Raw genomic sequence first — 21,700 nt, forward strand, 5'->3', positions numbered from 1 at the left:
AACTAGTGAAGCCTGAATTTATTTATTTTTCCCTAAAACAAGGTCTCTGCAGAAATTGCACAATTCAACTTGTTCAGGAGGCTTTCAGTTTTAGGGTCAAGGAAAATGGTATTGTGCCATATTCTGAAATAAAGTATGGTGATACTTCCCTTCTTGAGGTTGTGTTGTTCTACTGCCAAATTCTCTTGTGACTTCAGCCTCCTTGGGTTCTTGCGTATGTCCACATTTGTCCTACTCGTCTTGATCCTGTCATGAAGGAGGGTTGAGTATGATGAGCCCAGAGAGGACCCCATAAAATTACCCAATAGTCTCCTACTGCAGCTATTTCATTGATTTCTTTCAAAATCAGGAACTGTTTGCTCAAGGAGGAGGATGGGGCGCAGTTCTTTGTATTTATTCTAGCCCTAAAATGCTTCAGAGTGAATTAATGTAGTTGAGGAAAGTAGAGTTGGCCTAGCATCTGCTGCTCATTGCCAGAACAGGACTAGACCCAAAGAGTTAGGGCCTTCAGAATTTAGGTTTGAATGGCCAGCTGGCTCTCTGAGATTCACCTTATTCAGGCCTGGGGCTTCTCTCAAAAATGGAACTTCCTCTTCTCTAAAATGTATCTCCATCATGAGACTAAAAGAGAAAAGAAAAGGCTAGGTATGTAGGTGTATAGGGGTGGAGGAGGCCATCATTCAATAAAGCTTTTCTGAAGTTCCTGCTCTTGTACACTCTACAACGCACTGAGGATACAACACAGTGATTCCCAAAGTGGGCGCCACCACCCCCTGGTGGGTGCTGCAGTGATCCAGGAGGGCAGTGATGGCCACAGGTGCATTTGGGGGCAGTGAATAACTAAGGGAGCAGTGATAGTATGTGACAGGAGGCGCAAAGTAATACTTTTTTCTGGAAAGGAGGCAGTAGGCCAAAAAAGTTTGGGAACCACTGATACAACATAACCCCTTCTTGCAGGGATCTTGCTTTCTAAGGTGGGATTCAGCAATATATACATGTGAATATATATGCAGAATAAATACAAAGTTAATAAGTACATAGAACTAAGCATGAGGTAGTTTAAGAGGAAGGACACTAGCAATTGGGGATATAGAAGTTAGTGTTTGAGTTGGGTTTTCAAGAAAGTGGGAAATTCTAGGAGTCAGAGGTGAGGAGAAAAGGTATTTCTGGCATGAAGAGCAGCCAGAGAGGCTGACCCTTGTGCCATGGTTGGCTTCATGGACTGGCCCAGATCTACCTTTCTTGCATGAGTATTTTACTATAAGCTGGACCTCTTTTCCATCCCACAGGTACATATACACCTAACCATTTTTATCTATGCCATTTCTCCTGTGTGGGATGATGTCCCTCTCCTGCCTTCTATCCCTATCACATCTCTGGCCTTAAAGATGAAAAAAATATCAGTAACATTTAGTGCTGGAAAGGACTTTAGAATTATACTTATTGCTTAAGGGGGAAAAACTTAGGCCCGTGGTTGTTGAAGGGACCTGTCCAGGTCATATAAACAAATCCAAGATTCAAACCCATTGCTATTATTCTATTCCATAATACTTATCATAAGGCACATACCATATTCTACCTTGCACTGTAGTTACTAGTGTTGTGTGTCTAGACCAGTGATTCCCAAAGTGGGCACCACCGCCCCCTGGTGGGTGCTGCAGTGATCCAGGAGGTGGTGATGGCCACAGGTGCATTTGGGGGTTGTGAATAACTGGTAAGGGGGTGGTGATAGTATTTAACGGGGTGCTAAGTAATATTTTTTCTGGAAAGGGAGCGGTAGGCCAAAAAAGTTTGGGAACCCCTGCTTTAGACTGGAGAACAGTGATTGTGTCCTTTGTGTCTTGCCTGATACCTGCAGAGAATCCGTGCTCAGTAAATGTTGAATGAAGCAGATCCTGTATATTCATAGTAATATGAAGGATATAATAAAAGAAAATTCTCTTCTACCCAAGGAGCTTTGCTTCTTGATTTTATCTTTATTTTATTACAATAACAAATTTACACATAAGTTTTCCAAAGTTACATGATTCATATTGTTTCCCTCTTCCCCCCCACCCCAGTTGACAAGTAATTCCATGGGGTTATACATGTATTATCACTTAATACCTATTTTCCATATCATAAATGTCTTTTTTTTTAACCCTTATCTTCTGTCTTGGAATCAATACTGAGAATTGGTTCCAAGGCAGAAGAGTGGTAAAAGCTAGGAGGCAATGGGAGCTGAGTTTCTTGCCCAGGGTCACACAGCTAGGAAGATTTGAACCCTGGACCTCCCATCTCCAGGCCTGGCTCTATCCACTTAGCTACCTTGATGCCCCCAAGCTTTGCTTCTTGAGAAGCATAAGAGAGACAGATACATCACATGAGTGAAGAAATTATAGGGATAAACATACTCCATGGGTGCCACAATGAGGATACCCCTTCAGTTTAGTACTTTATACTTGTCAGGTATGGAGATCTGGAAAACCAGGGCACTGTTCCCACTTGCTTCTCTGATGAGATTCCTGTCCTCAACCCCCATCCACAATACACTTCAACTGTTTTGTGCCCCTTCAAGAAAGGAAAGGAGTACACACAACCTACCTTGGCTCCCTGAGCCCTCCCTTGCTTTGTTGTTCTACAGCCATGGGAATTTAGCTGTGGGTTGCTAACTACAGCAACTAAGCAGTTGGTAGCTTAATTATACAATAATGAGTTCCAATAGGGTTAATCATAGCTGGATCTATGGAGATGCCTGTCTCTGATGATCTCTAAGCATTTTCTGGTAATGATTTCATTCCTGCCCAAAGCATTCTCAGATGGAAGAGGGGAGGGATCCCTTCCTTACCCACCTACTTCCTTAACTATCTATCCCTACCCATGTGGCACAGGTGGAGCCAGGGTAGGATGAGGTGAGTGGGTTGATCTAGGAAAACAGTAAGATGATAGAGCCAGACCCAGCCTCAAGGAAGGATTGACAACTTTAATATCAAACACTGCTTTAGCAGGAAGAAACACTGAAGGCAGAGGACTCTAAATAGGCTTGAAACAAATAGAGGCCTTTAATTTATTGAGCAAGAGCACAGCATGGTGAATCAAAAGAAAAGAGACCCTCAAATAACTGAGGACATCCTATAAATTCGATGCCCCTGGGTTATATTAGACTCCCGCTATGTCTTAGGATAACCGTGAAAGACATCTCCCTCACCTTAAGAGAGCTAGTAACGCTGAACTGCTGATCACTGTACTGGCACAGATGTTTCTTGGCGTCATTCCCCCCTCTAGAGGTGTCTAAGTAAAGCTGCTTTCCCCATGGGGAGAGATGAGTTTGCTGTACTATTTCTTTGAATCTTGGAGTTGGAAAGATACCAAGTCCAACCCAAGCAGGAACTACCCTAAACTGTCCCTCCAATAAATAAATGGTCATCTAGTGTCTGCCTGAATATTTTCTGTTCTACTTTTGGACGGCTATCAAGGATAGGGAGTTCCTTCATTTCCCCCTCTTCCTATAATTTCCCAGGCACCTGGGAGCTCCCAGGGGAAGAGACAAAACTTGCCAATCTGTGGGGGCTTTGGTTGAGGGAGTGGAGCACAGCATGACCCTTTTTAGGATTATTTTTCTGTCCCCTGGCTTGTTGCCTGGGCTAGAGGGAGAACAGAGGGAGAGGGAAGGGAAACAAGAGTGTGGGCAGTGGCTAACTGCTAGTCCTCTCCTTTAAGTCCCTGTGAGGAAGGAAACCTCTGTTGTGGGTGGAGGCTAGAGGCATGACTCCTCTTGCTAACTTTCTGAGTGACTGATTCCATCTCCCTGGAATTCCATCTCCTTCCTCTCTTTCCTGGATCAGTCATCTAAACAGCTGATGAATGGAGCCTCCTCTGTCAAGGAAGATCCAGGCCACTTGATTTCTTTTCCCTCTCCCCAAAATTACTTTATTCACCCATTTTGCCACTGGGATCTGGAGGGTAGCCTTAGCTGGGACCTTCTGTACATCCCAGCATGGAAGCAAACACGTCAATAAGGCAGTGTGGCCTCTGGAGGGGGCTCGGGCCCAGGGTTTTTTTCTCTACTGGGACTGTGACGCTGCACAAAACCTGTTGATCAGATTGCCAGTGAGGCCTATTTATAGACTCAGCTGCTCCTGAAAAAACAGCTTTTGCAAAGGGGGGCTCCTCAAAACAGAGATGGTAGTGTGAGCCTGGTACTGCCTGGGCACCCACTCACGTAAATCAGGCCTGCTAGATAGCATGGCAAGGGAGACTTTCCCTTTTACTTCTTCTACCTTGCGCTCACTTCGCCTGCAGCAAGAATGGCTAGAATGGGAAGATCGGCGCCGGGCAGCTGCCTGGCAGCGCTATAGCCGGAGATACCCCCCAAGCACCCGAACCCAACTTACCCGGACCCCCTGCTATTGCCGGGATCCAGCTGTCCATAATGCCCTGTTTGTGGGTGATCTACAACGGATCCAGGCCCTGTTCCAGGATGAGGCAACAGCTAATATGATTGTGGAGACTGTCAGTGACCAGCTGGCATGGTCGGCTGAACTAGGTAAGAAGCACTAAGAAGGCACTGAAGTGAGTAGAGAGAAGAGAATGAAAAGAATGGCATTGGGTAAAAACTTTAGAGACCATTCCCAATGCACTGGTGTTATTGACACCAAGATGGGACCTCCTCCTTTCTGCTAATAGTGAATGTTCCCCAAGTTCTTAGGAAAAATACTATCCCGTTTCCCCCTCCCCAGAACAACAGTGACCTGTGATACTCTGGTATCTTGAAGATTTTCCTAACCACCTTGGTAGAAAATGCTCCATCCTGTCCACTCCATAGACCTTCTGTTCTCATGCCCATTGGGGGAAATAGTCACATTCATCCCTTTCCTGCCCCTCAGAGTTCTGTGTTATCCTGCTGCTCATGACCCTGTTTACTAGTATGTCTCTCTCTCCCTAGGCCTCTGGGTGTTGACTCCAAGGACTAAACAGACGACCCCATTACAAATTCTGGCAGCCCGAGGCTATACCAACTGTGTCCGTCACCTGCTTCTCCAGGGTGCTGATCCAGATGCCCGAATTGGGGGGCAGGCTGCCTTGCATGAGGCCTGTGCCCAGGCCCAGCTAGACTGTGTCAGGTTGCTGCTTGACTTTGGAGCTAATGCTAATGTGTTGTCAGAGGAAGGCATGGCCCCTCTTCACCTCTGTACTACCCCCGAGTCTTTACGGTAGGTTCCTTTGGGGCTGAGATATCACTTGGCTTAGTACAGCTGTATCATCATTCATGGCTTTATTTTTTTTTTTTATTCTATTCCTCCACTACACTGAAAGACTCCCTGTGGGCAAGGACCATCTCTTTATCTCTGTATACATATCCCCATGGCTTGCAGAAAGAAAGGCAGGTTCTTTTGCCCAACAGAGCTCCAGACAACCTCAGGATGGGATGGGAATGATGGCTAAGAGCAATTAGGGAAGCTTTCAGAAAGAAGGAAACTAGGGCAGAGATGGAGAAAGAAGCTGGCCAACAGATAAATTTCTGTATCCACCATACTTTAGAGCTCTAAAGATTTTCAAACTAGTTAGATCCTCACTTTATCCTGAGAGATAGGAGGGACAGGTTTAAGGGGCTTAGAGGACTTGGGGAGGGATTTGACTTTGGCCTTCCTTGGCCCCCCTACAGATGTGCCAAATTACTGCTGGAAATGGGAGCATCCGTGAACCTGTCCTCAAGGGAAAGTAAAGTTACCCCCTTGCACGTGGCTGCCGGTCGGGGCTTGGAAGGACATGTTGCCTTGTACTTGCAGTATGGGGCTGATGTGGCCTTGCGTACAGGTCAAGGCGAGACTGCCCTCAACTCAGCCTGTGCTGGGGCTGAAGGGCCAGGCCGACAGCATGAGCTGGTAGTCCAGCGGCTCCTGGAAGCTGGGGCGGATCCTCAGGCAGCAGGTCGAAAGTGCCACACACCGCTCCACAATGCCTGTGTCAATGGTTGTGAGCGCCTAGTGGAATTGCTGCTGTGTCATGGGGCAAAGGCAGATGCTCCTAATGGGGCCGGACACACACCCATGGACTGTGCTCTCCAGGCAGCTGAGGACCTCCCTGACGGGAAGCCTGAGGTCCTCATTGCTGCCCTGCTAGACTATGGGGCTCAGCCCATCCGCCCAGAGGTGATGGGAAACAAAGGGAAGGAACTGTCTGGTGGGCAGGGTAAAGAGGGGGAGGCCAGGGATGTAAGAGTTTGGCTGGATTTGAACCTTTGGGGTCAGATGGTATTACTGAGAAGAAAACTAGTCAAGGGGAGGACAAAAAGAAGAGAAAGGTCCTGGACATTCTAATTGCCTTGGCCCTGGTGATGGCTTGTCTTATCCTGGGCCTTTCTGACTCCATAACACTTGCTATGTACCTAATTTGGTGTGGAAATAAGAGGGCAGGAATTGAATTGTTTGGAATCCAGGGGATGAGGGACAGGGAAAGCAGCTGGAAGCTAGAAGGTTGGGGAACATCCCTTGGTGAAAAGTAAACTGTCATGGAAAAGGGAAGGGATAAACCCTAATCATATCCTCCCTTCTCCCCACCTAGCCCCTCAAATCAAAGAGGGACTAGGCTTCATGAGTGGCGATCTCACTCCTGGGGATGGGATAAGGGGAAGATTAGTAGTGCTTCCTTCTAGTGTTCTGTCCTCTCCCTTGTCCTCCTTCCACAGATGTTGAAACTGTGTGCTTTGTCTCCACGAGCCCTGGAAGTACTGCTCAATGCCTACTCTTGTGTCCCACCTAGTGAAACATGGGCTGAGGCTGTGCCCCCAGAATTGTGGCAGGTATGTTTCTCCTGTGGGCTCAGCCCTAGGCTAAGCACAAGGTGAGAGATGGACACCTCACCTCCAGAGACCTTCCAAGCCAAGGAGATGAGACACCAAGGTGTCTAGACAGAGCTCTGCCCATCAGTGAGTAGAGATAGAGAGAAGAGCTGGGAAATGGTGTTAGCCCTACTAGGGTTACTTAAGAGGGAATTGTGGAGGTGTGCTAGAAAAGAGGAGTAGCTGGTGAGAAAGTATAAGGTATGAAGAAATGTCTACATGAGAGGCCTAGACCATGTCTAGAGGTCTAGATTCTCATCCCAAGAGCCCATATTGACCGTTCCTCCTTTCCTGTCCTTCCTACCCTCCCAATCCCCAAATCAGTATTTTTTTTTTTAAACCTTACCTTCTAGCTTAGAATCAATATTGTGTATTGGTTCCAAGGCTGAAGAGTGGTAAGGGCTAGGCCAATAATGGCAAACCTTTTAGACACTGGGTTACATGCCCAGCCCCACCAGAGACTGTGTGCCCCCCACTTTACCCCAGACAAGGGTGGGAGAAAAGGAGTGGCCCAGGCACTCAGCTCAAGGAAGGGAGAAAGCATTTCCACTGGGTTGCTGGGCAGAGCAGTGATATCGAGGGGGAGGGGAGTGGCCTAAGCACTCCACTTGGGGGAGAGAGTAAGAGTTTCCATTGGGCTAATAGGAAGAGGGGTGGAGAGGCGAGGTAGAGAGGGGTAAATTCCTCTGCCTTTCTAGAAACTATCAGGAAACAGTGTGCATGCCCGCTGAGGTCTCTACATGCCATCTTTTGCACACATGCCATAGGTTCACCATCATGGGTCTAGTCAATGGAAGTTAAGTGACTTGCAAAGAGTCACACAGCTAGGAAGTATCTGAGGCCAGATTTGAACCCAGGATCTTCCATATCAAGGCCTGGCTCTCAAACCATTGAGCCACCCAGCTGCCCTAGTACTATACCTGTTGCCCAGGTACATTTCAAAACTCATTAGGGGCTGCTGGGAATGGATGTGAATATCTTTCCCTCTAACCTAGACTGTCCCCTAATAAGAGAGCAGTGTGGCAGGCATACTAAATGAATTAATAGTTTCTCTCTTGCCTTAGGAGCATGAAGTCTTCTACAGCTCAGCCTTGCGGATGGCAAACCAGCCCCGGAGACTGCAGCACCTGGCAAGGCATGCCCTTCGGAGCTTCCTCAGGAATCGATGCCGCTTTGCTATATCTCAGCTTCCACTGCCCCCTGCCCTGAAGGACTATATGCTTCTTCGGACTGAGGGAAGCATTCAGTGAGCTTGAGTTGAGGGAGGTTGCAGGATGCCCAGGCTTGGAGGAATGACCTCTTAAAGAGTTAATAGTTCTCAGCCTTTTAGCACATGGGACTAATCAAATAGAGCAAAGGACACCATGGAAAACACCCCTACCCCAAACTTCTTTTTAAAAAAAAGCCATTTCTTAATGGGAAAGATGCTCAACAGTTATTAAACATGAGCAAATAGCACATGACAAACAAATAACACATACCTAAGTATGGATACTGTCATAATAGAAACATCACAAAAAACCCCTCTCCCCCAACCTTGCCTGGATGATCCTCAAAGATAACTGTTGTCAAGACAGAATTATTAGGCCCAGGGGAGAAGTGAGAGGAAGGCATCTCAGGCCTTGATTCTTCTGGGTCCCTAATGAAAGGGCATTACCTTGGGTGCCATTATGGAAAAGCTGATGCCCCAAGTATTCCTTGCCTCATTTTTAAAAAAAATCTAAAACCCTTACCTTCCATCTTAGAATTAATACTGTATATTGGTTCCAAGGCAGAAGAGCAGTAAGGGCTAGACAATGGGGGTCATACGGCTAGGAACTAGCCTAAGGCTAGATTCGAACCCAGGATCTCCCATCTCTAGGCCTGGCTCTCAATCCACTGAGCCACCCATCTGCCCCTTTGCCCCCTGAATAGAAAAGGTTGGTGAATAACCAATGTCATTTGCTCTTCAGTCTTGTTCCATAGTGTTGTTTTTTAAACCCTTACAGATGACAGAAGAGCAAGGATTCAGGGTTAAGCAACTTGCCCAGGGTCACAAAGCTAGGAAGTGTCTGTGGTCACATTTGAATCCAGGTCCTCCTGACTCCAGGCCTGGTGTTATATCCACTGTGCCACCTAGTTGTCCCTGCTCCATAGCCTCTTAAAAGTTCCCCCATGTCCCTTTCTTGTCTGAGTCCCAATCAAGGCACTTGGCTTTTAGCAGATGTCTCTGTTGCCATCCCTTTCCTATTCTGTACAAGTACAAAAGATGGTTTGGCCTGGAACCTGAGTTTCTTGATCTGGAATTCTACTCTTTGAGATTTCAGAGACTTCTCAGGGGAATGAAGAGAGATGGAGTGATTGTCCATTTGTCCCTCCTCCCTTTCTGGTCAAGCCTCCAAATTGCCTGCTAGCTTTCTTATGCTTCAGGACACTCCAAGATGTAGGGGCTATTTAGTAAGTTCGAAGTAGCCTTAATAGAAGGCCTCTAAATAGCTTCTCTGGAAACAGCTAACAATCACCATCCAACTTTTCGCAGAGATGGTAATTGAGGGTGAAAAAGGGGAAAGGGAGTGAACAGGGAGGGACACCGATCCAGAGACTACAGCAGAAAACTAGGTAGTACAGGTACATAGCTGCGTTAACTCTGGGCACTCAGAAAGTAACTTCAAATCTTGGGATGAACGCTTGTTAAATTTAAACTGGGCTTCAGTTTCCCCATTCATCAAATGAGAGAGTGGTGAAGCTCGACTAAATGTTTTTTAGTCAGGTCCCTTCCCCTCTCTGGGTCTGTTTTTTTCATCTATAAAATGGGGGTTGGACAAGAGTAGTCTTTAACGTACACTAGAAAGCGGTAAAAAGAGTAGCAGACCTGGAGGAGTGACCGAACCCAAGTAGCAAGGTCTGCTCCGGGAGTCAGACTGGAGCAAATTCAGGGCAGCGCTCAGACCACGCCCCCAAATGCCACGCCCATTGCTGCTGACCGAGCCCCTTGCCGGGTCCCGCCCCCTTCCCTAGGGGCCTCATAGAGCTGCTTCGCCGGAAGTCTGCTTTTCAAATGGACCCTGTCACAGCGGCTTCGGGTCCGCAGCAACAGGGGTGAGGAAAAAGTGAAGGCGGGACTTCCCGTCTCGTGCCCCAGTAGCTTCCGGCGAGGGCCGGAAGACCCGGTACTAGGAGGAATCAGGGGCTGCCGGTGGCCCCCCCCCCGCCCCACCTCCCCCGGACGGGCAGGTGAGATCCGGGACTGTCCCGGCGCATCCAAGACGCCTGGACAGGTTAGGAGAGGGCCCTCGGAGAGGCACGGTCGGGCTCGCCCCCCTGCCCCGGTGCCGGGCGCTACACTCCCTTCTCCTCCAGCCGGTACTCTCCGTTTCCCAGGACCCCCCGCGGCCGCCCCTCGGCCCCTCCCTCCGGGTCCTGGCCCCGCCCCCGCTTGCGAGAGGGGAGGTGGGGCGTGACCTCTGACCCCTACCCGGGTCGTCCCCAGGGCCCGGAGCGAAACTCCAGGTCAGGCCCGGGTCTTGAACGCAGGCCCCTGTCCCTGCCCCTGCCCAGCTTCATTCCCGGGGGAGCCATGAGGGTACTGACCTCGAACCGTCCTTTGAGTGGGGCAGGTGCCATGTCCTGAGATGGGAGGAATGGGCGAGGGAGCCGCCCCCTCCGAGCCCTCCTCATCCAACAAAAGAGTTCATTAAGCTCCTCCTTCGGGCCGAGCGCCATGAAGTGACCCTACTGGGGATGGTTGCCCTCGAGGAGCTTGCCCCAGTCCAGCTGGATAGCCATGGCGGGGGAGTTTTGTGTGTGTCCTTGGGGTATGAGGATGGTGTAAATTGCCTACCGTGATTCCCCTGCAGGGAAGAATCTGGGGTTCCAGTCTGGCCCAGCTTTCTAATCCCAGAGATGGAGAATCACCCCAAGGGTAGATGGGGTCCAGTGAAGCATCTCTGATATCCAGAGAACGTCCACTGGGGCAGGGTCCCTTTTCTCCCCTCCCCTCAGGGCCTTTCTGCCCTCACACTTCTCTTGAAGACACTGAAAACTTTCCTAACCCCACAATATCTTATGAGACCTTAAAACTGTCCCCACAGCTTTGAGGGCAAAGGGGAAATAAAAGGGCAAGTTTGGGAATCTTCAGGTGGCAACATTTTGTCCTAAAATGAGTGTCTTGTTCATCAGAGGCCACACCTATTTTACAGCAAATCTACTTGAAATGTGTTTTTTCCAACACCCTCAAAAACAAATTCTAAAACACTGATCCTTGAAGAACCTGGCATGATCCAGGACTCAAAGAATGTTTTTCCTACCTTCATCTTAGTAATATTGCATACTGAGAGACCCAAAGGCTTGGGATTAGAAAACAGATCCAAGAAGGGATTGCATTTCTTGATATTTGGAAATTTGTGGTACACATTGCAGGACAGAAGTTTTATTCTTGGTTGCAGGGGATTCTCCCCTCCTTATTTTCCCTCAAGTTGGGACAGTTATGACCAAAGCAGGAGATCACAGTTGCCCTCTCCAGGCCCCAGCTAATACTCTCCTCCTTGTGCCCCTGCAGCTCAGACCCAGTGAGAATTCCAGCCATGGAACCACCTGATACCACCCTCATTGAAGGCGTGGGCAATGAGGTGACAGTGGTGGTGGGTGTGGTGGTGCTGGCGTTGGCCCTCATACTGGCCTGGCTCTCCACCTACGTGGCAGATGCTGGTAGTAGCCAGCTCCTGGGCACCATTGTGGCAGCTGGTGACACCTCTGTGCTCCGTCTTGGTCATGTGGAACATCTGGTCGGGGGGCCAGGCACCTCGGAGCCAGCTGAGCCCACCCATCTTGAAGAGGGTACTGAGGAGAAAGCTGAGGAGGAAGGTGGGGGGGACTCAGCAGGTGAGCCTGGTGCTGGGGGTGCGGTTGAGCCAGGCCTCGACCACCTGCTTGACATACAGGGACTGCCTAATCGGGCAGCTAGTGGTGAGGGCAGCAGTCCAGAAGCTTCCCTGAGGTCTGAGGGTAGCACCCACCTTCTACCTAACTCTGGCCTCATCAACATTCGACTCAAATTCCTCAATGACACAGAGGAGCTGGCTGTGGCCAGGCCTGAGGACACCGTGGGCACCCTCAAAAGGTAAGAAAGGGAAGGTGGGTTCCTGACACGAGACCAGCACCCCTGAGAGGTCTCTGGGAATGTGCATTGAAACTACTGTCCCTTCCTGAATTTCTCTCTTTATTTTTTGTTCCCTAGACTGTTCATCATTCTGACTTTTTTCGCTTCTGTTTTCATAGCAAATACTTTCCTGGGCAGGAGAGTCAGATGAAACTGATTTACCAAGGCCGCCTGCTGCAGGATCCAGCTCGAACTCTTCGATCCCTAAACATCACTGACAACTGTGTGATCCACTGTCACCGATCACCCCCAGGGCCAGCAGCTTCTGGCTCCTCTGCATTGCCCACTTCTCCCACCACAGAGCCTCCAGGTCTCAGCGTCAATGTGGGCAGCCTTATGGTGCCTGTATTTGTGGTGCTGCTGGGTGTAGTCTGGTACTTCCGTATCAACTATCGACAATTCTTCACGGCACCTGCTACGGTTTCTTTGGTAGGGGTCACTGTTTTCTTCAGCTTCCTGGTTTTTGGGATGTATGGACGATAAAGACACTATGAGGGTGGGAAGAAGAGTCACAGTCTTCCTTCCCTACCCCATTTCCCTGCCCAGAGTTGGGTGCCAAGGGCCCCAGGTTCAGTGGTGGTCAGTAAAAGGGATGTGGCCCCTCTGTGGGAAGTGGGCATATGACCTCTTCCATGCCCTCAACTCTACCCCCAAACAAGGTGACCATGCCCCTTCCCCTGCCCTTTAACAACTCTCAGGTAGAAATAAGGACCACCCCCTCAAAAAAAAGACACATACCCCTGATGCCAGTACGAGTGACTCTCCTCCCCCACAGTGGGCTCTGTGCTCATAATCCCACTTGAAAGAGGTGCAGGCTTAGGTGACCCTAGAATATAAAGGGGCTCCCTGCCAGCAGCCCCCATCTCTTTTGTGTGCCACCAGCTTTGCACGCACTAGAGCCCCTGGCCTCTCTAGCTTCCCATGTGGCCACTCTATATTGGGTAGCCAGCTAGGGGAGCACAGCAGTATCCAAAGCATGCATCTGCCAGGGACAACAAGGCCCCTGTGCCTAGTCATTGGCCAAACCACCTTCTCCTGTTTCAGTGGTCAATAGTTTCTTTATAAGATGACCAAATCTAGTTTGTTTCAGGAAGGGAGTGAACAAGGCCAAGGTACCTCCTTGGACCTGCTCTTTTCAGCCCTTTGGCCCCTGAGTAGTGATAGTAGGATGGTTCTTATGTTCTGGAATTTCCAAGGTTCTCCCCTTTTCTAGAGCACTTTGCTTGCATACCTGTTTTTTACAAAGCCCTTTACAGTTGAATCAGAACTCTGGGAGTCAGAGGCAAGAAGTGCAGGAATTAGGGCTAGGACTGCCTTCAATCCAAGGCTAGGACACCATGAAGAAACATCTGCACTGTCATGCCCTCTACTTCTAAAATAACCTTGCCCTTGAGGCTCAGAGATGTCTGCCCCTGAGGCTCCCAACTAGATGGCCACTGCCTGTGATTCAATAAAGTTTTACTTTGGCCAGCCTTGGTCACTCAGAGATACCTGTGAGCTTGCTTTCTGTTGACAAGGGGGTTGATTCCCCAAGCCCTTTCCTCCCAGTGACTGTGGAGGATGAACAAACATAATAACAACAGGAAGATGCAATTTATTTACACCAGCAGCCATGGGGGAACGGGGAGTACACAGCGTTTACAAAGTTAGCTACCTGTACAAGATGGATTACATACGCAAAAATAAAATTTCAAAACCACAGGACAGCAACACCCCCTCCCCCCCAATGGCCCTAGCATGCGGTAATGCCAGGCAGGTGGCCCCTGGGCATGCAGGGAGGGGAAGTGATGCATGGAAGAAGAAAAGCCACCGGCCACAAAAAAAAAAAAAAAATCAATACAGAACCCCCACACACATACTTAAGACACATGATAGGCTACAGAGTGGACAATACATCTAGCTGGGAACGGGGAAGGGTGGGAAGCAAAATCCACATAGCCTGTTACTAGAGAAAGGAAAGGGAGAGAGACCTGGGGAGCTCCTAACCCAGCAATTAAAGGGCAATAAGCCCTCTTTCCCGGAAGGGAAAGCAATTGTTCCCTAAAGGTCCCGGCTAGGCCAGGCTCATCTCATATAGCCCAGCAGGGAGTGGGGCTGTGCCCTGAGAGGAGAACTAAAGAAAGTTGGACAAGTCAACACTGGGAATTCTGCTCCCAAACTGCTTCCTAGCTCTCCCTCTTCAGACGGAAAGGATAAAGGTATATACCACCTGGGGCTCAGGGTAAAAAAGGGAGCATCACTGGGCTTTGGGCTTGGGAGCTTTTATAAACCTCTCTGAATAGAGGGTTCAATGGCAGCTCCAGCAAGCACAAATTTGTCCCTTCCCCTCCAATACCAGCCTGCTTCCAAGACATGATTTGGAAGGGCTGAGGGGCACTGGGTTCCCTCCTATGAAGAAGGGATATAGAAAATAAGGGGCAGGGATTACCCTGGGCCCAGGCTCTTACTCTAGCTCACACTCAGGTTTGGCTTTTTTTTTTTTCTTTAAAAAATAAAAGTTCTTGGGTTAAAACCAATTTGTAACCAGGCCCAGCCAGGGAGATGGAGATGTTAGGTAGAAATGAGGGAAAAGGGGGGGAATGTCCCAATCTGCTACTTCTGCTAGCTATCCAGGACCTACCCAAATTTGTTAATCCAGTCCTGAATGCTAGTGCTATTATCTAGTAGGCCAGATCAGTGATGGATCCTCCATCCTGGGAGGAAAGACATATACCAGTCCCCAGTGAGGTTACTCAGGATCTTATCCCTTTCATGTCTAGTATTCCCACCAACTTTCAAAACTGATAAGCATCTCAACCCCCAGCCCTGATGGTTTGGTCTGGGTGGAAGGATGCAGAGGGAAGGGAATACTTTCATCCCAGCTTTGCAGGATATAATAGGCAATATACACTATGTCCTTCTCCTCTGGTACAAAACCTAGGGGGCACCCTGTCCACCCTGTTCCCACCCACCACATAAGATCAGGACTCTCCTCAGTGTCAGATTACAAGTCCAGAATAAATAACTTGAGGGGGAAAAAGTAGTTAAGGAGGAAGGGCTAGAGATGAACTAAAGCACACAGGAGTAAAAGAGGGCAGCAAGCAGCAAATAAGGACCTGGGGAGTCCCATCAGGACAATAGGGGAAGCAGGGGAAATTTGGGGCCACCCTGAGGGTGAGGCTGGGCCCTTTCCCAGGGCAGGGGATGAGGTAAGAAAACATTTCAAATAAAGCAGCACCGTTCCCACTCACTTTGAGGCCCTGTCCTCCAAGGGTTATGGGGTTGGGGGAAAAAGGAAAGTTCTTAAAACAGTTCCTCCTTCCTTCCCTCTCCCCTTCCATTCCCTGAAGCCAGAGGATTCTGGCAACTCCTCTTGGTTATCCAATAGAGAGGCAACTCCCACAGCCCGGGTGGCCCTAAGATACTGAGGAGAAAGGTGAGAGGAGGACCAGTCTGAACTGCCCCAAGGAGGGAATACTCTGTATCTACCTTCCTGTTCCAGGAAGAGGGATCACTGGATAAGAGTGGAAATGGGGCAGCAGAATATCCCTCAGCCACAAGCACCAGACCCATTCACATTGGGGAAGGCAGATGGGGGCCTCTTTGGGGTTCAGTTCCCAATGCACAGCCCCCTGGATAGCCACAATGTGCCTTCCAGGGGATTTCATTCAATCCCTGGGGGGAAAGGCAGGCAGTGTATGCACCCTAGCGCGGTCTCCAAGTCTGGCCCCCTCTTGGCCCAATCCCAGCTGGACATCCAGGAAATCACAGAATAAATAGAAAAACACTCTCCCCCGAAAAACTTGTTCAAGGTAGAATATGTCCAGGTCTGAGTCCTGCACGCCTGAGGGTCGTGCACAGTCAATAGGGTCCTGCCATCACGCTGTGGTTCAAAACAGGGTCAAAGCTGGCATGACCCCCTCCCCCCCAGACTTCACGACCTCAAATTCCCAGCCTTTGCTGAAGGCTGCCACCTGTCAACCAGAATGGGGGGAAGGAGGATTGGCTCTGATAAGGGAACACTCCCGAGCCTCTGGTCAATTGATGTCATCATAGATGCTCGGTGTGGGGGGCGCAGGGGGCTTTGGCTTCTTCTTCTTGTTGGAGCTGAGGCCTGGAGCTGCCCCAACCAGACTCAGGTGGGGTTTCTTCTTCTTGGTCTTCCTTGATTCAGAGTTATTAGTGCCTGGGGAGGAAGGCACAGGGAATGAATCTGGGGAAGGCTACTTGAAACTGTCTCTGCTATCTGATCTGTAGTGCAGACATTTCTACTGCCCTGGTTGGAAAAGCAAGACTCAGTTATTTCAAATTTAATTTTTTGACACTGTGCTGGGCACAGGAAAACTAAGAATTCTTTAATGTTCCCCATCCCCCCAACCAACCTCTCCCATGCCTAGCCTGATTCTTACTTGTCTTAGAAGAAGCAGAGTCGGAAGGTGAGAGGTCTGAAGAGCCATCCCACTGTAAACGGCTCATCAAGGCCTGGCTCTCAGCCACATCAAAGCTGTCATTCTCTACAGAGCCTTCTGCCTCAGGCAAAGGGCTGGAGACAGAGGAATATTAGGAACACTGGTCATTGCCTGAAGTCAGCCTTCCCCCCATCCCCCACCTTAATCCCAATGGCACTCCACAATTGCTGCTTACGCTGAGGGGCCCAGGAAGTAGACACGCACAGCCCTTCTCTGCTCATCTGTGTGCTGGGGGCATCGAAGGGACCTGTAAGGGAAATGTTCATGCTACTCAATCATGGACCCCTGGGAACTCAGATGCCTACATTCTTTTGGGCCTTCAGGACATGTCCTCTTCCCTCAATAAAGGAGGTTTGGATAGAAAGCTCTGGACCTCATATTATATAGCAACGCAAAAACAGTGAGGTTTTACCCCCAATGGGAGAATGTATCTAGTGTATCCACACCAAAGGAATGAGGTTGTTATTCCCAAGGACATCTGAAACCCACAGCCTATCTCGAGGGTTAGGCAAGAACACAGTGCTACATAGTGTGGCACTCCTCAGAGACTTCCACACTTCCTGTAACTCCTTCCACCTAGGGCTCTTGCTTACCTTGTGCACATCTTCTTGGTATGTTCAGAGATCACCCCACATTGCTGTAAGAGGAACACAAAACTGAGATGAGACAAAAAGATGAATCTATGTCATATTATTAAATATTCCCTCCTCCCTAAATTCTAGATCCTATACACTAAAATGACAGCAATCCCCAAATTCCAAGTCAGAAGAATTGAGGCTGACAGCCAGTCTCTAGGGAGAGGGCTATCCTGCCACTACCTTGACCTCCTCCACAAATTTTCTCTCACTTCACATGTTCCCAGACTCAGATACCTCCCCTTCCTAAGGTCTCACTGTGGTAAGCAGGGTTCGAAGCTCCTCAGGACCTAGGGTTTCATAGTTGATCCCAGAAGAGTTGCTATACTGTGAAAAGATGAGAGAAGGTCAGTGGCAAGGAATCTGGGGAAAAGAAGATGGGAAGAGTTGATGAGGTACTAATGAGCACACAACATCCCTCTAAGTCGAAATGTTTTACAATAACAGTTTTTCAACTGAATCTTTTCAGCGGCATAAGAGAGAAAACCAGGTAGAACAAAGTTCCAAAACCACTCACTGCTTAGAACATCAAGCATTATGTCCTGATGTGCTGATGAACAACACATTCCTAACCAGGCCAACTGAATCCACAGGGAGAAAAATTCATTCCCTCCAGAGATGAAAAAATGCAGAGGCACTATTAGAGATGGGACTGGTTCTACTCACCTTAAAAGGATCTGAATTGCTGCTAAGTTCCCCTGGAAAAGAAAAGAGAGAAGAGGCAGGGTTGGATGCAGAGGTATAGGTAGAGGGGTTTATAACCAGAGAGCATGCAGGGGTGACAAGAGGGGTCACTTAACTCTCCCAGGATGGCTTCCTCAGTCTCTTCTCTCCAGAGACACAGACTAAAGTCCTCCTTTGATCCCTAGACCTACTTACCATTTTTGTGTTTTAATGACTTGGACCTTCGAGGGGAGTTGGGGTTCTGGAAAAAGAAAGATAACACCTTTGGGAAAAGGGTTAAGTTGTAGTAGAGCAAAGAAGCAGGAAAAGCAATGGGGGTTGGTACAAGGCCATCCCAAAACCCCAGTCTGCCTCCCCAATTCCCATTCCCTCTCTGCTCTAGTACTCAACTACCCTGCTGCCTAGTCAACCAAAGGTACTCTTAGCCTGAAGCCCACAAAGATTCCTTGTGGGCCCAGAAGGCAGTTTATATTCTCTGTGTGCCCCCACTCCACTATTCCTCTGTCTACCCATCTCTCACCTTATCTGATTTTCTCTTCTTTGCTGAGGAGAAAAAGATGGTTGCAATTACATCAAGTTTCCAAGGAAAAGCACAACATCCCCATGACATGAAAGATGACTATGTATTCCGCCCTCAGACCCCTTTATTTCCCCAGGCAGACCTACATTACCTTTCTTCTCCGAGCCATAGAACCAGTCATTGTCATTGATATCATCATTGTCTTCCTGATCACTCTCAGATTTGTTCATGTTGTTGCTACTGGCAATCCTGCCCAGAGGAGGTATAGGATGGTTACAGATACATCTTCATGGCCCACCCCTTTCCTCTGGCCTGTTCCTCTGCCAGTCACAGCAGAGATGGTGCCCACCCACTCACCGGCGGTTGGCAATTCGACTACTATTCCGGCCCATGCCCAAACACTTCTCCAGGTGGGGAGCAAAGCGGGAAGCAGCAATGCTTCGGCTGCAGTTGGGGCAAACACATTCCTTATTCTTCCACTGATTGTACACTTGCCCAAAGATATCCACTCCAGGCTGGTCTACAATCTCTGGGGAGGCAAGGATCAGAGATTAGGGTAAGGAGGAGGATCCTTTGAATACCTTCAATAATTAACTTTTAGTACACACACCTCTCTCCCTTGAGCTATGGCATTTGGTACTTATGAGTAAGGATGGACACAGGAGACTGGGGGAGAGGTGTGCTGTTTTTACTAAAGGCTTTGAAGATCATATCCATCCTAGGGTTTAGCAGTAGAGATGCCACAGGTAGGAAAGAGAAAACTAATCTTAGACCAAGACCATGACATAGAATATGTTCCCTCTTGCACATTACCACCCTGCTTACCTCTCTCCCTGCCCCACCCCTCTATTCCCCCACAAGAAAGGCAAGGCTATTCATTTCTTAAGTACTTGGTCTTTTCAATTCCCCTCACTCAGTTCCTAACCCAGAAGATGGAGCCCCATACCCGAATTAACCATGAGAACCCCAAGCTACAAAGCAAGGAAAATGACTGTTCCAAAGGTCAAAGTCCACAGCTTATGGAGACAGGAAGCCTCTAGGACAGAAGAACTGTTTGTTCTACCATCTGAGTCTCACCAAAGTCCTTCATGCTGTCAGGGTCTGTGTCATCCAAGAAGAAGTAACCACACTTGACAGCCCGGTGTACCTCAAAGCAAAGTCCCAGACAAGCATCTTCCACCAGGTCTGTATAAATCTCATGAGCGATGGCCTGAGCCCCATGAGAGAACAACAGTGATTACAGGGACCTTGTTACTTGAACTTCATTCCCTAATGTCATTTATACCTGCCTCATAGTCAAAAACATAGCCCCATCCCCTATCTTGAATGCTGGGTTTTTTTCCTCCTAGTTCCCAAGGCTTTCAGTTATTCCTTTTCCAAAGAAGAGTCAGTTATCCCACAATCCTGGAACCTAAGATTGAGAGCTAAAAAGGTTATTTAGTCTACCCTTATAACATTTAATTCAATCTTGCTCATTTTTGGGGGGGTCGGGGTAGTAACAGACTCCAAACCACTTAGTTATGGAAGTTATAGAAGTTGATGTGACCTGCCCAAGGTCACACTGGTAAAAAATGGCAAATGCAAAATTTGAACCCAAGCTTTCTCTTGACTTTTCAGTACTCTTTCCACTTATACCACCATGCCCAACTGTTTCTCTTTGCAGCTCACATCAAATATAGAAATACCCAGAGAGCAAAGATGATACAGAAACAGGTGGGAGAGTCCTCACCTCCAGCTTGCTGTTATCCAGGCCAGACAAAGACATTTCCTCCATTTTCATTTGCAAACTCTCGTGGAGAAGACGTTCTGACTGCTCATAGCACAGCAGGCGGCAACACAGCTGTACACATTGAGGGTTGAGGGGAGGGAGGGTAGCTTAAGTCCAAAGCACCTCCACTAGGTCTCTTCCCCCTAATCCTCCCCCACAACATATACAATTTACTGATCCCTGAGTCTTCTACTTTAAGAATATTCTTCCAGAAGCTAGAAACCTTATGCGATTTCAACTCTCCCTAGGAAGGGAAGGGGAGCATGTCAGAAAATCATACAGATTTCTAAGTGTAACCCTTTCTGCCAACATATACCTCATCTCCAGTATGACCTCTGCTTTGCCACAGTGGCCACAGAAAACTTGGAGCTATTCCACTTTAAGTAACTCCCTGTCCTAGACTTTCACTGAACTCTCACAGAAATTTAGAGGAAGAAGGTATTTTAGGGACCATACAATCCAAATATTTCACTTTACAGATTAAGAAACAGAGGCCCAGAGCGGTTAAATGACTTACCCAAAATCAGAGTAACTGGCAACAACCCTGGAGTCTCTCCTCTTGAAAAAGAACCAAAACCAACCCAAAAGCTAACCTTATGAGAAGGCTAAATTAAAGGAGCACGGAAAAGTGCTGGATTATTGTATTATACTCCAGAGCACTGGGTTTGGAATCTCAGAATTTGGGTTCTAACCTTGCCTCCACCAATTAATACCTGTGACCTTGGGCAAATTACTTAACCTACTAACCTTTAGGCCTCACTTTCTTTATCTTTAAAGTGCACAGCGTGGACTAGAGGAGCTATTAAATTCTTTCCAGCTCTAGATCTACAATTCCGCATTGATTAGAGATTAGGAGTTAGGAATCCAGAAAGGAACTCCATCCCCCACCAATCCCATGCCTGAGGAGGGCAGCATGTCAGAAAGCAATAACCCATTTCACTGGTTCCCCTCTCTCCCCTATGCTGGACAACTCTGGAGTCGCTAGAGATGCCGAGGAAAACTTCCTCCCCCTCAAGGTTGACTACTATTCTCTCGGCTTGGGTATGGTGGTGGGTTTGGTTGCTTTTTTAAAAGAAGATATGAGAACAGAGCACAAAGCTCGGGAGACTTTAGCTTCTCTCTTCCACCCTCGCCGCTGCTGCATTGATGCTGCATCACATTGACTTGGGGGCGGGAGGAGCCCAGGCCACACCAGTCCCCATCACTACCAAGGTCCAGGAAGAAAAACGGCCCCTGCCCCCTCCTCCCCAACTTCCCAGGCCAGGGCAGCCTTACAGCCCTGCCCCTGCAGCAAGGGGTACTCCCGGTGGCTATAGTCCCAGCCCCTCAGGGAAACCTGTGCTTCACTCTCAAACAAAGGGCGGCCTCTTCCTTGGCCCCGGGGGCCTCCCCACCCAGGGCAAATCGAGGGTGGGGGGGGGCCACGCCACACCCCAGGACCGAGAAACACCCACTGCTTCCGGGACTTGGGGGAGGGGCGAGGAAGAGAACGCGGGCCCGGCAGCGTCTGGTCAGAGGGCGCGAGGGTCAAGGGTTAGGGGGCGGAGGCACGGGACCCCAGGCCCCTCCCCTCCCCCTCACTCACCCCGCCCGGGGGGCTGCGCCGGGGCCCCGGGGCCTCTCAGGGCCGCGTCCTCCGGCGGCGGCGACGGCGGCGGCTGCTGCTGCTGCTGCTACTCCTCCGGGAA

The 21,700-nt window shown here is 49.0% G+C and overlaps 3 protein-coding genes across 9 annotated transcripts; 2 read left to right on the plus strand and 1 right to left on the minus strand.

The window, feature by feature from the left end:
- Positions 1-4,155: 4,155 nt before the first annotated feature.
- ASB16 (ankyrin repeat and SOCS box containing 16) lies at positions 4,156-8,287 on the plus strand. The gene is made up of 5 exons (XM_044676003.1): positions 4,156-4,525; positions 4,925-5,192; positions 5,645-6,131; positions 6,668-6,781; positions 7,885-8,287. Exons 1-5 carry the CDS (start codon positions 4,225-4,227, stop codon positions 8,068-8,070), a joined length of 1,356 nt encoding a protein of 451 aa, XP_044531938.1. The 5' UTR covers positions 4,156-4,224; the 3' UTR covers positions 8,071-8,287.
- A 583-nt stretch (positions 8,288-8,870) lies between these two features.
- TMUB2 (transmembrane and ubiquitin like domain containing 2) lies at positions 8,871-13,443 on the plus strand. 4 transcript variants are annotated; one of them, XM_044676011.1, is made up of 3 exons: positions 8,871-11,635; positions 11,714-11,918; positions 12,077-13,443. In XM_044676011.1, the coding sequence occupies exons 1-3, from the start codon at positions 11,383-11,385 to the stop codon at positions 12,438-12,440; spliced, it is 822 nt and encodes a 273-aa protein (XP_044531946.1). In that variant the 5' UTR covers positions 8,871-11,382; the 3' UTR covers positions 12,441-13,443. The 4 variants fall into 4 exon arrangements, with proteins under 4 accessions (XP_044531946.1, XP_044531944.1, XP_044531945.1 ...); XM_044676009.1 differs by having other exon boundaries at positions 8,871-10,077; positions 11,358-11,918; XM_044676010.1 differs by having other exon boundaries at positions 8,871-10,033; positions 11,358-11,918.
- An 88-nt stretch (positions 13,444-13,531) lies between these two features.
- On the minus strand, positions 13,532-21,614 carry ATXN7L3 (ataxin 7 like 3). 4 transcript variants are annotated; one of them, XM_044676005.1, is made up of 13 exons: positions 21,598-21,614; positions 19,974-20,084; positions 19,322-19,454; positions 18,602-18,773; positions 18,396-18,493; positions 18,245-18,267; positions 17,920-17,986; positions 17,707-17,738; positions 17,299-17,367; positions 16,999-17,042; positions 16,581-16,652; positions 16,319-16,479; positions 13,532-16,122 (listed from the first exon to the last, which is right to left on the minus strand). In XM_044676005.1, the coding sequence occupies exons 2-13, from the start codon at positions 20,022-20,024 to the stop codon at positions 15,974-15,976; spliced, it is 1,071 nt and encodes a 356-aa protein (XP_044531940.1). In that variant the 5' UTR covers positions 20,025-20,084; positions 21,598-21,614; the 3' UTR covers positions 13,532-15,973. The 4 variants fall into 4 exon arrangements, with proteins under 4 accessions (XP_044531940.1, XP_044531939.1, XP_044531941.1 ...); XM_044676004.1 differs by lacking the exon at positions 21,598-21,614 and having other exon boundaries at positions 17,920-17,965; positions 19,322-19,476; positions 19,975-20,084; XM_044676006.1 differs by lacking the exon at positions 21,598-21,614 and having other exon boundaries at positions 17,920-17,965.
- Between the last annotated feature and the right edge of the window lie 86 nt (positions 21,615-21,700).

Source organism: Gracilinanus agilis, chromosome 4 (genome assembly GCF_016433145.1).
Source record: "Gracilinanus agilis isolate LMUSP501 chromosome 4, AgileGrace, whole genome shotgun sequence".
Taxonomy (NCBI): Eukaryota; Metazoa; Chordata; class Mammalia; order Didelphimorphia; family Didelphidae; genus Gracilinanus; species Gracilinanus agilis.

Coding starts and splice junctions, on each gene's coding strand:
- ATXN7L3 (XM_044676005.1), bottom strand. CDS start 20,024: ATGAAAATGGAGGAAATGTCTTTGTCTGGCCTGGATAACAGCAAGCTG. Junction 18,268..18,395: donor CTATGGCTCGGAGAAGAAAG/GTAATGTAGGTC, acceptor TTTTCTCCTCAG/CAAAGAAGAGAAAATCAGAT. Junction 17,739..17,919: donor GTCATTAAAACACAAAAATG/GTAAGTAGGTCT, acceptor TTTCTTTTCCAG/GGGAACTTAGCAGCAATTCA.
- ASB16 (XM_044676003.1), top strand. CDS start 4,225: ATGGCAAGGGAGACTTTCCCTTTTACTTCTTCTACCTTGCGCTCACTT. Junction 5,193..5,644: donor ACTACCCCCGAGTCTTTACG/GTAGGTTCCTTT, acceptor GCCCCCCTACAG/ATGTGCCAAATTACTGCTGG. Junction 6,782..7,884: donor TGCCCCCAGAATTGTGGCAG/GTATGTTTCTCC, acceptor CTCTTGCCTTAG/GAGCATGAAGTCTTCTACAG.
- TMUB2 (XM_044676008.1), top strand. CDS start 11,383: ATGGAACCACCTGATACCACCCTCATTGAAGGCGTGGGCAATGAGGTG. Junction 11,919..12,076: donor ACCGTGGGCACCCTCAAAAG/GTAAGAAAGGGA, acceptor CTGTTTTCATAG/CAAATACTTTCCTGGGCAGG.